Source organism: Carex rostrata, chromosome 6, assembly GCF_964058835.1.
Source record: "Carex rostrata chromosome 6, lpCarRost1.2, whole genome shotgun sequence".
NCBI lineage: Eukaryota > Viridiplantae > Streptophyta > Magnoliopsida > Poales > Cyperaceae > Carex > Carex rostrata.
Window position 1 is genome coordinate 1,710,785 of NC_135923.1, and position 13,648 is coordinate 1,724,432.

The window sequence follows — 13,648 nt, forward strand, 5'->3', positions numbered from 1 at the left end:
AATATCAAATTTCAAATTTTTCCAATTTTTTTTAAGTTTTTTCAAATTTCGAAGTTTTTTCAAATTCCAAATTTCAGCCGACTTGATTTTGGCATTGAACAGATCATTGTTTTTAGGTGGAGCGCACGGGACCCACTTTAATAATTGTGCAGATCGCTATTGATTTTGGCATTGAACGGTTCAGACTCAAACAGAAATCATCACATATTCACATTCAACCTATTCAAACATAAATCATCACATGAAAATATGAGCCGGCTTGCGAGCTCGTGAGCCGAGTCGAGCTTTTTTCTTTCAAAAGCGAGCCAAGTTTGAATCGAATCATTTTGCTTCTCTCACTGAGCCGAGCCGAGTTTGAGCCGAACCTTAATCATTAGTAGCTCTAGCCAAAATAAAACATCATTTTTTTTTTAAGTTTTCGTTGCCAACTAGAAGTCCAACTGCCCAAGTACCTTTCTGCCTTGGCGCTGATGAAAAATATAAACCGAGGCAAATTGATGTTGTTCAAATGATAATTCTATCTCAGGATGGGCGGCTGAGATCTCAATGAAACCATCCAAACTTAGATAAGAAAATTAGTCACGGCTTGATCAGTCACGTTAAGTCATGTTACGTCATGTGTGTCGATTATGTGACGTGACTCGCGTGTTGCGTGATATGACCATTCGTTTGACGTGACTGCATTCGAGCGAAAAATTACATGCCACGTCATGTCACGCCACAGTATGAAATATAGAGTATTCAACTTTTTTGGTACGCATAGAATATTCAGGTTTCTCTTTTAGTGTAGGTTTAGTGATACTAGTACTCATGTAGGAGTAACACTACGGTGCTATGAGTTGCATAGAGGACCTCTATGCAACGGCTCAATATTCGAGTTTTCAAAATCCTAACGATTGATTCGAACCGTTCAACATGATCTCCATATGAATATGTACTTGCAAATCAAATTTTATATTTTTTAGAATTTTTTTACTATTTTTTTAGATAGGTAGAAAATCACTTGATCTAAAAAATTCTACACCATTCAAATATTTGATTTTCTACCTATCTAAAAAATATATAATTTGGTTTGCAAGTACATATTCATATGGAGATCATGTTGAACGGTTCGGATTGACCGTTAGAATTTTGAAAACTCAAATATTGAGCCGTTGCATAGAGACCCTCTATTCAACCCATAGCACCGTAGCTTTACTCCTTATGTAGTATTGGTTTTTATTTTATCTAGTTTAGTATAATGAATATTTATAATTTGAATTTTTAAAATAATGTCAGATGTCTAACGGTCTTTCCTTACTTATTTTAGAATTTTTTATATTTTTATATATTTTTCTGTATTTTCAACAATTTAAATTAAAATATAAAAAAAAATTGACGTGATGTCATGTGTAATCACATCACGTGAATAAAAAATTGATCACGTCACGTGAGCAAATCATAACATGTTTATCACGCCACGTCACGGTATAACGTGTCACTTATTTCCTTCTCTACTTACGACCACATTTGGAGAGATCTTATGTCCATAATATTCAGATATGTGCAATTGCAATTTCATTCTATGTTCAATTCATCGAATCATCCATTTTATCCATAAAATACGATAATTATTGTTTTCAATTATTATTAATATTATGCATTATGAATTTACAATCATCATCCCCTTTTTCCTTTTTTTTTGTTAATTATATTTTAAACCTGCGAGACAACAGAACAGGCAAACATGAGCGAAAGCCTTTGGGCTGAAGGAAACCATAATTCAACGCGGAGTCTGCAGTCTTAACCATAAAATATTTCCTTGAGCTTACTTATCTCACCAGCATCTCTGCATCTGTAACCCGGTTAAGTAATCTACGCACAAGTCACAACACACCCCATCTTCAACGGAAAAATATAAAAGAAAGGAAAGGGCAATGGTCTCCTCTGTGCATTATAATATGCACCGGGAGCAAAACAGGACATAAAGGGGAACATATTTTCATTTAATGAGACTCTTTTTTTTGTTTTACGTTTGTTTGAAGTTGGTAAAGAAGAATTATAGATAAAAAATATTTTTTTTATTAACATTTATAAGTTATTTTAGAATGTGAAAAACATCATGTATTTGATAAGCAGTGATATAAATATATATAATGTTTTAATATATGCTTAAATGCATCTTGATATGTGATAATATGATATTAGCTTCATATATGTTTTAATATAAAACAGAGAAAAACAAAGTGACAGTTTTGAATCAAAATAGCGCCAAGTTTGAAACCAAAAATTGCCAACAGAGACATACAAAAAATATTAAATTTATTTATTTACTGTAAGAAATTTTACGGCGCTTTACTGTTTACTTGAAACGTCGGTCCATGGTCCGGGTGCAGCCAAAATAAGTACCAATGAGGACCGACGAATGTGATTACGACGACTTTTACAGGCTAATTGATTTAAAAGGCAGCGTACACCGTGTCAACTTTCTCCAATTAATTACCAATTGAACCAAACCTCTCTTTCCTCTTCCACCACTTCATCCATTCATTCATTCATTCCAGGCACTTCTCCGATTCATTGATTCATTCTCTTTCTCTCACGATGCGCAACGCCACCCCTAACCCTACCACCACCGCCTCCTATGGTACCATTCGTGCTGCCCCTCCGCCATCTCCGGCAGTGCACGTCGCTAATGCACCACCACGCTCCTCCTCTCCTCCCTTTTACGGGGCGCCGCTGCCTCCTTCCTCTCCAGCTGTCGCTGCCTGGGAAACCCACTCGTACACCACCTATCCTTCCACCACTAGCTACATCAAGGTCCCCACCGCCGATCCATCTCCTTCTGTAGCCGCTGTCGCCACCGGAACTCCTGCACCGGAGCTCGAGCCCTCTCCTGCTGTTCGCATCTCCGATCTGGTCTCCAAATTCAAAGAGCAAGGTCATGCTTTGATATCTGCGCGCCGGCCATGGCAGGAGCTCTTCCATCCCCCTTCCTTCTCCCGACCAGCTAATATAGGCGATGCAATGAACCGGATCCGACGCAACGCTGCCTACTTTCGTGCAAATTACATCCTTACAATCCTTGGTGTTCTTCTGATAGGTCTCTTCTACCATCCATTCTCTTTCTTCGCGTGTGCTGCTCTAGTTGCCGCTTGGTTCTTTCTCTATTTTTCAAGAACTGCTCCTTTGGTGATCCTCGGCCGAACAATTGATGATGGATCTGTTCTGATGTGGCTCACTGTGGCCACTGTTGTGTCGTTGATGTTTACCAGTGTGGGATGGAATGTAATTGGTTCAACAGCTGTGGGGGTCGCAGTTGTAGGGGTTCACGCGGCATTTCGATCCACAGATGATCTATTCTTGAACGAACAGGAGGCGGCCGGAGGTGGTTTGATCAATCCAACAATGGGTCAGTTTGCTCAGGTTCTGTGATGAAGTCGTATGGCGAAATGCTCTGGCAAGTGAGGAATTTATTATGAGTTGGATAGAATTCGGTTTCTGCTTGCTGGTACATAATTGTTGAACTCATTATATATATACTGGTAAATTGGTGTTTTGATCGGTTTATAATTGAGATCATTCATTTAATTCTTATTCTGATTTGTGGATTGGCAATGTTTGCTCCTTATGCAGTGGATGTTGTACATAATTACAATGATTTTGCTATATGTTATTATTATTGGTTTTTTCAAAGCATGTGCTCAAATTTTTAATTCCAGTCTATTTAAGGTACTAACCATTGGAATATGCAGTTTGCTATAGGGATATTTATGTGATAGAAAGCTTGATACATGTAAAATTTTGAGAAATTTCCACTACCAATGGCGTAAATCAACTCCTTATGACATTTCCTATTTTTTATACTTTTGCCAGAATTTCAAGTAATTGTCCAACAAAAATTAAGTAATGCTGGATTGAAATTGTCAAGTATTAGATTTTGGCCATGTATATAATATTTATAACAGGCATGATAATCATCCTTTATGAACCTATACCTCCTAACCACTTTTGTAAACTTCTCATATATCTTGGAATGCACATTTATCAATATATATTTGAGAGCAGAGCTAGTGTGTATTGTGCTCGCCAAATTCTACCAAAATTCTATCAGATTGACTTCAAACCATGAATTCCAATAATCATAAAGACACTAGTACACAAGACACTAGTACACATTAGGCACTATCCAGGTCCCTTCTGACTCGAATTGACTGATCACTTGAGACCCATGCTTCCCCAAATCATAAAGACTGATTAACGATCTAACTTCATAAGACCTCTCGACATGCCAGCTGGTAAAGTAGATGCAATTCCCACTGATCCCATCAAAATCACTAGCTGATAAGCAAAAACCAGTACTATAAGAATTCAAGAATATGATCAAATCACCGATGTTGCTCATCTATACCCAACGGGGAGGCATTTGCTCCTCGTCAAGACAGTACACCTCAAACCATCATTTCTTCAGCGGCATGTATTCATAATCAGTGCGTGAATGAAAGCATCGCTGAATTCCAAGGAAAGCACCTGCTCCCTCACCTAGCAAAGAGAAATCATACATTCTGAAGTAGTCATAGGGAGAGGCCTCGTTTCTAACTTGTTTCTGGTGGTCAATTGCAATAATTTTTGTAATGTACTTTCTGGTGTGGAATTAAGGGAAAAATAGCCTCCCTGCTCGGAATACTTCCTTTCAAAACCAATTCATTGTCCTGGTCATTTTCCCAAAACCCTATAACTGGGTATCCATAAACAAACTTCATACATATTACCACATCATTTGAATTTCTGATAGGATCAACACTGGCATGGGGGAGCAAATTGAAACCGTGGAATGGGAGAGGGACCTCAACCCTTGTGAATGGATTAACTCGGTATCCATAACTTGTATGTGATCAAATACCCCTGTGATTGTCCAAATAACACCCTGTTGCGAGCTTCTGGCACATGAATTCTACGAGTCTTGCTGGTAAGAACTGAATACAATTTAAAATGTCGAGTTGCTGGAAGTTTCAGGCTCGATGAGAAATGGGAATTGAGGAGGGCGTTCAGAGAGAGGAGCCGCTGCAAGCCACCCTTTGCACACAGCACGAAAGTTGATGAAGTCAAAGGTGTCGTAGAGCTATCTATAGATGAGGCGGAGCAAATCAGGTGGTAGATCAAGCCAGCTTGATGATGGTAATACATGTTTAGCATCCCTAAGCTTTCTTCTTTCTTCTGTTATGTATGAGACAGATTGCATTTCTAACAGAATTTACTGGTACTTGACAAGAAATACAATTTGTTGTACATATGGCCTAAAAGCATATATAAGCATGACCTGGTTATCAAGGAATTGAAAATAGAATATACTAATTATAGACATTAATATCCGACTATATATATGTTGAGAGGAATCCAAAAATAGAGGGGCATGTACCAAATTTCATGCGCAGGGAAGCCCAAAAAACAATATAAAAAGATAATCACTAATAAGATCGGAAGATTTCTCTAATTGGCGAGATTATAGGAAACTGAATAAAAACAAAAACAAAACTATTAAATAATAAATTACTCTAGATTCTATGATTTATTGACTTTATTTTTCCTTTTCTTAACACGGGCATGAGGTTTTAATTTCTGTGTTGAGTGTTGCCCCATGAATAAAGTAGAAATTTATTTTAAAGTTTATTATATCCTTGATGATTTGGCCACCGTTAATTCGTAACGGTTTTCAGAAAAAAATCGTAAATTCGTAACGATTCGGCTGACGATTTTAAAGTTTTAATTCCTAGTTTTTAGAAAAATTCATAATGGTTTGACCGCCGTTAATGATTAAACGGATATTTAATCAGCTGTTAAAGTCTCTTTTTACAACACTGATAATTATAGTTCCTTTCATGTTTTGTTTATTTGGTATTGTTTCAATGAGCAAGTTTCATGACAGCATAAAACAAAATCAATTTAACTAAATAAAGAATGTACATGAATTGGCATATTGGATACTCTCCTAAATAAAACATGATAAGCTACAGAAATTGAAAAAAAAAATAACTAAAATAGTTTACTGTAGCATTCTAGCACCAAAAATCTAAAACAAAAAATAAAAATAGATCTGATGAGCCTATTCAAAGCAAATCCCCTTGGTTAAAACTTAAAAACTACCACTAAATTTTGTCCATATTATGTCAGTGTTATAACTTAATAATAGTTCTAAAACAATTTTGCATAATATGTGTTGGTTATGTTCATTATGTTGGTGTTTACTTGAGACCTAAATATTTGATGACCTAAGTCGTTGGTTATTTTTTAGACCGGTCTAAATTATTTATGTTTAGTTGAGGATTAAAGTTAAATTATAGTTTAAACTATTCTTTATTTGTTGAAGTTTGTGACTAAAGTTAAGCTTATGCTATCTTAGTCTATCTCAATTAAATTACGTTTGACAATTTAACTGAGACCTAAACCTTTTATTTCATGATTTAAACCTTACTCACAAATGATCATAAGAAATCTAAACTAAGAAAGTTTAAGAAGTCTTAAAAAGAGATTGCTAAATACCCACAAAAAATTAAAAAATCTAATTAAGTGACTTGAAAATTAGTCTGTGTATGGATCCATTGTCAGTGAGATTCCTACTATTTATTTTCTCTCTCTTCTCGTCTAACTTATTATTATTCTGTTTTTTCTTATTTCCGCGCAATCAGCTTCCCTCTTTGCCTAACCCACTTCGCCATTAGTAGATCTCATCATTGCATATAAACAAGCGAGCACAACATTAAAAAAATTAAGTTATTGTAGTCAAATTTTCTTTGCTAATTACGATATTTGATCAATACCACTAATTACCACATACGCTTCCTGCTTCCAGATTTTTTTTTCTTTGAAACAACAATACTGAGTTATTTTCTAATCTAATGTGGAATGAGATGCATCAATGAATGGTTATTGTCTCAAAAACATATTGTATAAACTTCATATTTCAATTTAAGTAGCTCAATAAATTATTTATATAATGAACTTGTAGAATGTCAATTTTTACTATATTTTATAATTTATGAAGATGACAAAAATTGACTTAAAAATAAAAAAAAATTATTAATATTTTATGCTATTTTTTGCCATCTTTCATATATCATAAAAGATAGTAAAAAAAATTCATAGCACCTAAGTCTTACTCTATCCATAGCACCTAATTAACATGTTTTCATGCATTCACTTATATTTTTGACGGGTTTATGCTTCAAATGCAATTGTTTTGCTTTGTGTATCTTTTTCAATACAAATCTCGAATATCAAATTTTCAGTAAATCATAGTCAATGTGTAGTAGAAAAGAAAATTTAATTAAGGCGGTACCAGCGATATCTTTTTTTTTTTTTTAAATGTATTTAAGTGCCTATTTTTTATTTCATTCAGCACTAAATTTCTTTTTACAACATGTAATCTTTAACATTAAACTAGTTACTTTTTAGCTATAGTAATGAAAAAATGGTTGAATAATTGTGTATTTTTAAAATTAAATTAGTTAGTTTTAATAAAAATATATTTCTTAAACAATTAACTACTTCATTTTAACATATATTTTTATAATTCTGAAGCTATCCATATAACTTCCATGCCATACATATCTTGAAAATTGTAACTATATGTGATAGGGAAAGCAACTAAATATTCACAAAGACGATATTTTATTAAAAGTAATTTGTTCAATATTTTTAAATCACACAATCATAGTTTCATGATTATATATTAGTAACAACTAGCCTTGCATTAAATTTAATTATCTATATTTTGAAAGTACAACATCTGTGAAAAAAAAAAAAAAAAATTGAACTTGATACATCCAAAGATGATCCTCTTAAACTTCTTTTTGTTTTTTTAATAAAGGAATATATGATACAGATGCATGTCTTTAAGTTTGGTCATATAAGCAATTGTTACATAATCTGGGTAAATTTTTGATGTAGCCCTTAGATTTAATTTTCATCAAGAGAAGTTAGCAAGCACATGATGTTAACTTCAATAAACATTACAAGTTCTTTATGAGTCAAATAAAGAGGGCAAGCAAATAAGGAGACATTTCACAACTCTTCAGGAAAAATGCCAACAATACCCTTTTAAATTCCAATATGGTCAACCAATCACAACCTAATTTTACCACCCAACCCACTGATCCATAGAAAATTAAAAAAATATCCCTACCCCGATCGACCAACTCTCAAATTAGCTTTTGATACCACATTATCTGAAGTTCTGCACATACTGTCTTTTTATGACAGTAACGGAGGTCTATGGCGGTATGCAAGCACCATTATGAAATCCTTTGCTGGAGAACCGACTGATGCGAGAGTCCGATGCGAAGTTTCAGATCTTAGCCACAAATCCACTAAGTCGTGCAGGGTCATTGTGGGGCCCACTGGTTGGCCTCGGCATACTATTTCTACCTGTTAATTTTTTTTACTAAAGAGTTAAGTACTCAAGGTCAAGGGGAAATATGTTTAGTATACCATACTGGTATGTAATCGGGTTGTCTTTGTATCAGTATTTCCTAAAGAGGACAAGCTGTGTGTATACAAATTTACATGCATCAGAAATTCACACGTCATGACAGACTGACAGGATTGGTGGCGAGCCCGGGATAAGATCTCCGGGCAAGCGAAATAGTTCCCTAAATGAAATTATATGACATAAGGCTGACTTGTCTAGTGTCTACTTGGAAATATCTTCAAAATGATTTTGGTGGAGTGGTATTATTGGTATCCTTGAAAAGCAAAAAAAACAAAAAAAGTATTGAAATTTTTTGACAGTCAGCTAATAAGTTGTACCTCTTCCTCGGTATTGAGACTTAGTTTCATCATAATATACTTTTGGATTGAAGAAACAGTCAGTTCACCGTCCCTAGAGTGCAGAAAGAGACGCAACAATTATCTCATGTCACACAAGATAATGACTATATAAAAATAAATATGAGTGAGGCTACGGTACTATGCATAGTGCAGATTGGTCCGTACTACGGATCAATTTTTTCGTTTTTAAAGTTCAAATAGTCGATCTGAACTGCAGGACTTCCATATGAAAATGTACTTGCAGACTGATTTACATTTTTTAGAATTTTTTTACTATTTTTTAGATAAGTAGAAAATCACTACTTTTGAATGGTCTAGAATCTTAATATCAAGTGATTTTCTACCTATATAAAAACATACTAAAAATTAAAAAATGTAAAATTTGATCTACAAGTACATTTTCATATGAAGATCATGTTAAACGGTTCAGATCGATTTTTTGGACTTTAAAATTGGAGATATTGATCCATATTACGCCACCATGCGCTGTGCATAGTATTGTAGCCTTACTAAACAAATATTGCTAATTAGGACTGTAACAGTATAGAAGTTCAGTTTCAATAAAGAAAGATACTGGTATGAAATTGCTCAACTCATAACCTCAAGGGAAAAGAAATAACTCAATCAGTAAACAAATTTCCTTTTTGTAAACGATTAGTATGGCACACTTCCTGACACCAGTGAGGAAATGAGGCACAAAGGCAACAGAGACTTAGTCACCCATCCAATTACCGTTAGATAGCCTGTATATACAGCCTAGGGAAAGAAAAAAATGAGGGGGGGGGGGGAGGAGCACGCACTTTATTCGCAAGTAACTTGAAGATAATTGAGGCAACTGGCCACCTCCTTCCCTGGAAAAAAAATATATTTTTATTGCCAGGTCACTCTACGAACCAATAGTTGGGAACCATTTTTTTAAACGTTTTGGTCTTATTACAAACCTCTAAGGTACCAGTTTGACCAACCAAAAAGAAAGATGTCGCTAATTGAATGGACCGCTACATTGCCTCAGTTTTATTTCGACCTGCTTGGTACTTAATATTTGAATGATTCAACCAAGAATATTTTGCACAATTGTGGTTAATCGAGGCTTAGAAGGGTTAGATTTGGGCCTATTGAAAAATTATGTTGTGAGGCAAGTAAAGTGTACCGGTTGGCGGTTGCAACGAGAGAGAACCAAACGGGCCCAACTCGTCTGTCACGAACAGTGCTTATGGAGTCGAACATAGCCCTTGCTGATGTGTCCCGCTCTTTCTTTCGCCGAATGCCTTTCTTGCGCTTGGCTGGCGGAGGTTGCTCCACACAAGAGGGGCCCGCATTCTTCTCCTCCTTTGGTTGTTTTTCCTCCTTTGGCGCCTTGAACTTGATGGCAGTTGTGTCATTATTTAGATTGTCACTTTGTTCTTCTTCAATAATGTGGGATCCGGATTTAAGAGATTTTGTTCGGCTTGCCGCCTCCAAAAGGCAATTTAGAGGCTTCCATAGCTCAGATTTATCAACTTGCTGCTCCTCTCTCCCATTTTCTTTATCTTTGTTAGATGTCTCCGGGTCCAAATTGCTCTATACCAATTATATAACAAAGCAAATACGAAACAGTATTAAAGCCAGAAAAATCCAGATGGTACACCAATTGATCCTGGCTTGTACTATTTATCATATATACCAATATTTTCATGCAGTTAAATTGTTTAATTTCATTTTTCCTGAAGCAAATTTGAGGTTTTAGATAATACTTCCATGTGCCGTTTATATTGCAATCCTGGTACTGGTATAGTTGGTATCAGAATTGGAACCAGCACTGTACTAGTAAGACAACAAGCCGGTCAATACAGGCAACTCTATTTGCATGAAACTGTACTTACATGTTTTCTGCTTGACTTAGCCAATCTAGGAGGTGCACTTCCCGGCTTCTCATCATCACGTAACTTTGCCTTTTTATTGCTTGTGCTCTCTTCATTTGCTGGAGACTTTACCGACCTTCTAGAAGGCTTGGTACGTCTCCCGGTCAACCCAGATTGATTAGAAACCCTAGGTGCACTCACTACTAAGGAGGATAGAGATCTCTCCTTCCTTCGTGCTGGCAGAGGCAAAGGTGGCTCTGGTGTGCCGCTATTTTTCCTTTTTAACGGGAATACTTTATTTCTTATGTCTTGGAGGTTGTGATCTGGTCTGTATTATTTAATAAACAATACTAAATAATAAAAACAACACTAAAATACATAATAAAAGAATAATAACTACAACCATAATGATGTTGATGTAACAATTTTTATGATACTAATAAAAACAAAAGGAACTTCTATACAAAACCTAATATAATAGCATAGGGTGTCTTGTAATTTTCAGATGGCGCAAATACAAAATTGGGTCAAATAAATTGGAAAATTAAATCGCTGGAAAGGAACATGTAGATTTATTGTCATGAATAAATATTATTGATGCAAACAAACAGATGTATAGTATTGGATTCTGGTAAAGCAACAGTCAAGTCTGGAATGGAATGGCAAGGACTGTGTCTTTATAACCTGAAAAACATTGCGGTACAGTACCTGAGTTTCTCAGCTGGTACACAACCGAGATCAGTATGGCATATCGGGCATGAGTCAACCTCTTCTTCAGTTATTTTCTCTAGAATGCACTTCCTACAAACTGATCAGATGCCACACAATAAGCGCCACAAAAGAACCAAAATATCAAGAAAAATAGCAAATACAATACCATAAAAGAAGGATTTTATATACATCACAAACCGTAACAAGGGGACATCTGACTCAATAAATTCCTAAATTAAGTTTGAATTTGGAAGAAACTAAATAAATCATGTGTACATCTTCTTTCCTAGTTTCTAAACAAGTACCAAACATACACAACTTTTGTTGGTTCCTCTCAGTTCAATAGGGACATAAATAGTGATAAACTAGCTGAGCATTTCTATTTTTTGGATTGTAGATGATATTCCGATTCAACTTATGTCTTCACCCAATTAAACAATTTGTCAATTTTGCTCTGATATTTATGTATGATCAATGTGAATTCAACACAAAATGGGCATCCAAATTTCAATTGGGTAAGGTTCAAAAGAAAAGGTACTGATCCAGAGATTATACATGCAAATATTCAAACAATACAAATTCATTGAACTCTGTTTTTTATTTTAGCTACCATCTCTAGAGATTGGATATGATATACATAACTTTTGTATATGAAAATCATAAAAGATTTGCACGTTAAAAAGGAGGCAACTCAGTCCAGCCAAACCTGAACTAATGCTCAACCACCACAAATTCACACAAGAACTTAGATTTCACCAAATAAAGTTCCAATCTTTCTCACCAGGGAAGCCATAGTCACCCCCAAAATAAATAAATAATTTGGAAGATAAATTACCAATGAGTCCCTAACATAATATTAAATTATCATACAACGATAATAACAAGACTCGCGACACGATAGAAGAGAATCAAACGAAAAAAAAATGCAAAATAACAACTATAATACCAAAAAAACTCTAAAATCACGATAATTCCACGTCCAGAAACTACAAAAGCAAAGCCAGATCGACTGAAACCAACCCAACCCACGACCCAAGCCAGATCACCGACTTACGACCAAAAAAGGTGAAGAGAAAACCTCGAAAGGAGGAAAATTTAGGAGAAATAATTAAAGAAAATCGAAACTAACATGTATGGAGGCACTCAGATACGGTTGTAGCGTCTCGGAATAGCTTGTGACAGAGCGGACATGTCATGCAAGAAGTGAGAAGGTCGCGCCTCACGCGCACCAAGGTTTGCGCGCGTGACCCCTGACTACTGGACCCCATTTGTCCGTCTCCTACTCCTCGATTCAACCTGACCCAACAAGGCCTCTCCTCTCTCTACCACATTCGCACCAGAGAGAGAAACCGAGATCGACAAAAGCAAGAATTAGGTCGAAAGGTCCGAGCTTCAAGAGGTGGTATGATGCGCCGCAGCAGGGGATTTGAGATGGTGGTTCTTCGACGTGAGGTGAGAGAGAGAGAGAGAGAGAGGGGGATTGGAAACGAGACGAACGAGAAGAGAGAGAGAGTATAAATAAAGGTTAGAGAGAGAGGTCGGGTAAGTATTTGTGGCCTTGTGGGGTTAGTTATTCCCTTGCTTGAAAAAGGAAATCGGGTTTGGGGACATTTCTGGGTACCCGTTGCTATATCGAGACTCAGTGTAGCGGTGCGAGTAGCGTGTGTAAACTTACGGAACTGTTATAATCGGTTAACATTTTCTACAAATTTTAATTTATATGCCACGTGTACCAATCCCAATGGTCAAATTAGTCTCAATCCAATAATTAAATGATGATTACGGGTATGCGTAGATACATGTAAAAACTCTCAGACGCACAAAAGGAGCTCCGAAATTGTTTTCTACACTGACAGTGGGACCCGCAAATAATGAGGATTACCAGATAGGAACAACGTAGAAATGCGTAGAATTCACTGTTGAACAAAGATGTTGCTTTCATTTACGGAGAGTACACAACACTGGTGTTTTTATACAGGGGCTGCTGAAAATAGACCGAGAGCTAATCCTCGTACAAATGGTTTTTATTACTTGGGATAATTACTGCAATCACCTCGCGATTGTACGAACTTTTCACCCCTTTCAAGATTGGAATACGATTTCGTTTACTTCGTTAAATTATCTTTTATGAAACTTTGCATCTTTGAAAGAGGCTGGTGCATAGCCTGCCGTATACTATAACGTAGATTGCCGTATTCTATTCAATTAACACGTTTTGCAAATAATTAAAATTGAATAACGGGAATCTACGGTGGCAACTAGAAGAATACAAATAATTTTTGGAATATTTT

At 35.8% G+C, this 13,648-nt stretch overlaps 1 protein-coding gene and 1 pseudogene across 3 annotated transcripts; one reads left to right on the forward strand and one right to left on the reverse strand.

Annotated features, from left to right (window-relative positions):
* Window positions 1-2,475: 2,475 nt before the first annotated feature.
* LOC144555666 (PRA1 family protein F2 pseudogene) lies at window positions 2,476-3,675 on the forward strand (annotated as a pseudogene). Its single transcript, XR_013512079.1, has one exon. The product of XR_013512079.1 is annotated as a PRA1 family protein F2 pseudogene (transcript).
* Window positions 3,676-7,953: 4,278 nt separating this feature from the next.
* On the reverse strand, window positions 7,954-12,842 carry DRIP2 (DREB2A-interacting protein 2). Of its 2 annotated transcripts, XM_078303639.1 has the most exons (7): window positions 12,487-12,842; window positions 11,355-11,454; window positions 10,668-10,974; window positions 9,956-10,365; window positions 9,606-9,656; window positions 8,785-8,857; window positions 7,954-8,403 (listed from the first exon to the last, which is right to left on the reverse strand). In XM_078303639.1, exons 1-7 carry the CDS (start codon window positions 12,623-12,625, stop codon window positions 8,230-8,232), a joined length of 1,254 nt encoding a protein of 417 aa, XP_078159765.1. In that variant the 5' UTR covers window positions 12,626-12,842; the 3' UTR covers window positions 7,954-8,229. The 2 variants fall into 2 exon arrangements, with proteins under 2 accessions (XP_078159765.1, XP_078159766.1); XM_078303640.1 differs by lacking the exon at window positions 8,785-8,857 and having other exon boundaries at window positions 8,264-8,403.
* Window positions 12,843-13,648: the final 806 nt, after the last annotated feature.

What these genes read in the sequence shown, in the direction of transcription:
- DRIP2 (XM_078303639.1), bottom strand. Translation starts at nt 12,625, where the DNA reads ATGGGGTCCAGTAGTCAGGGGTCACGCGCGCAAACCTTGGTGCGCGTG. An exon ending in CTCGTTGCAACCGCCAACCG is followed by an intron (nt 9,657 to 9,955) that starts GTACACTTTACT and finishes TTTTTTTTCCAG; the next exon opens with GGAAGGAGGTGGCCAGTTGC. An exon ending in GTCTCAATACCGAGGAAGAG is followed by an intron (nt 8,404 to 8,784) that starts GTACAACTTATT and finishes AAAAATTAACAG; the next exon opens with GTAGAAATAGTATGCCGAGG.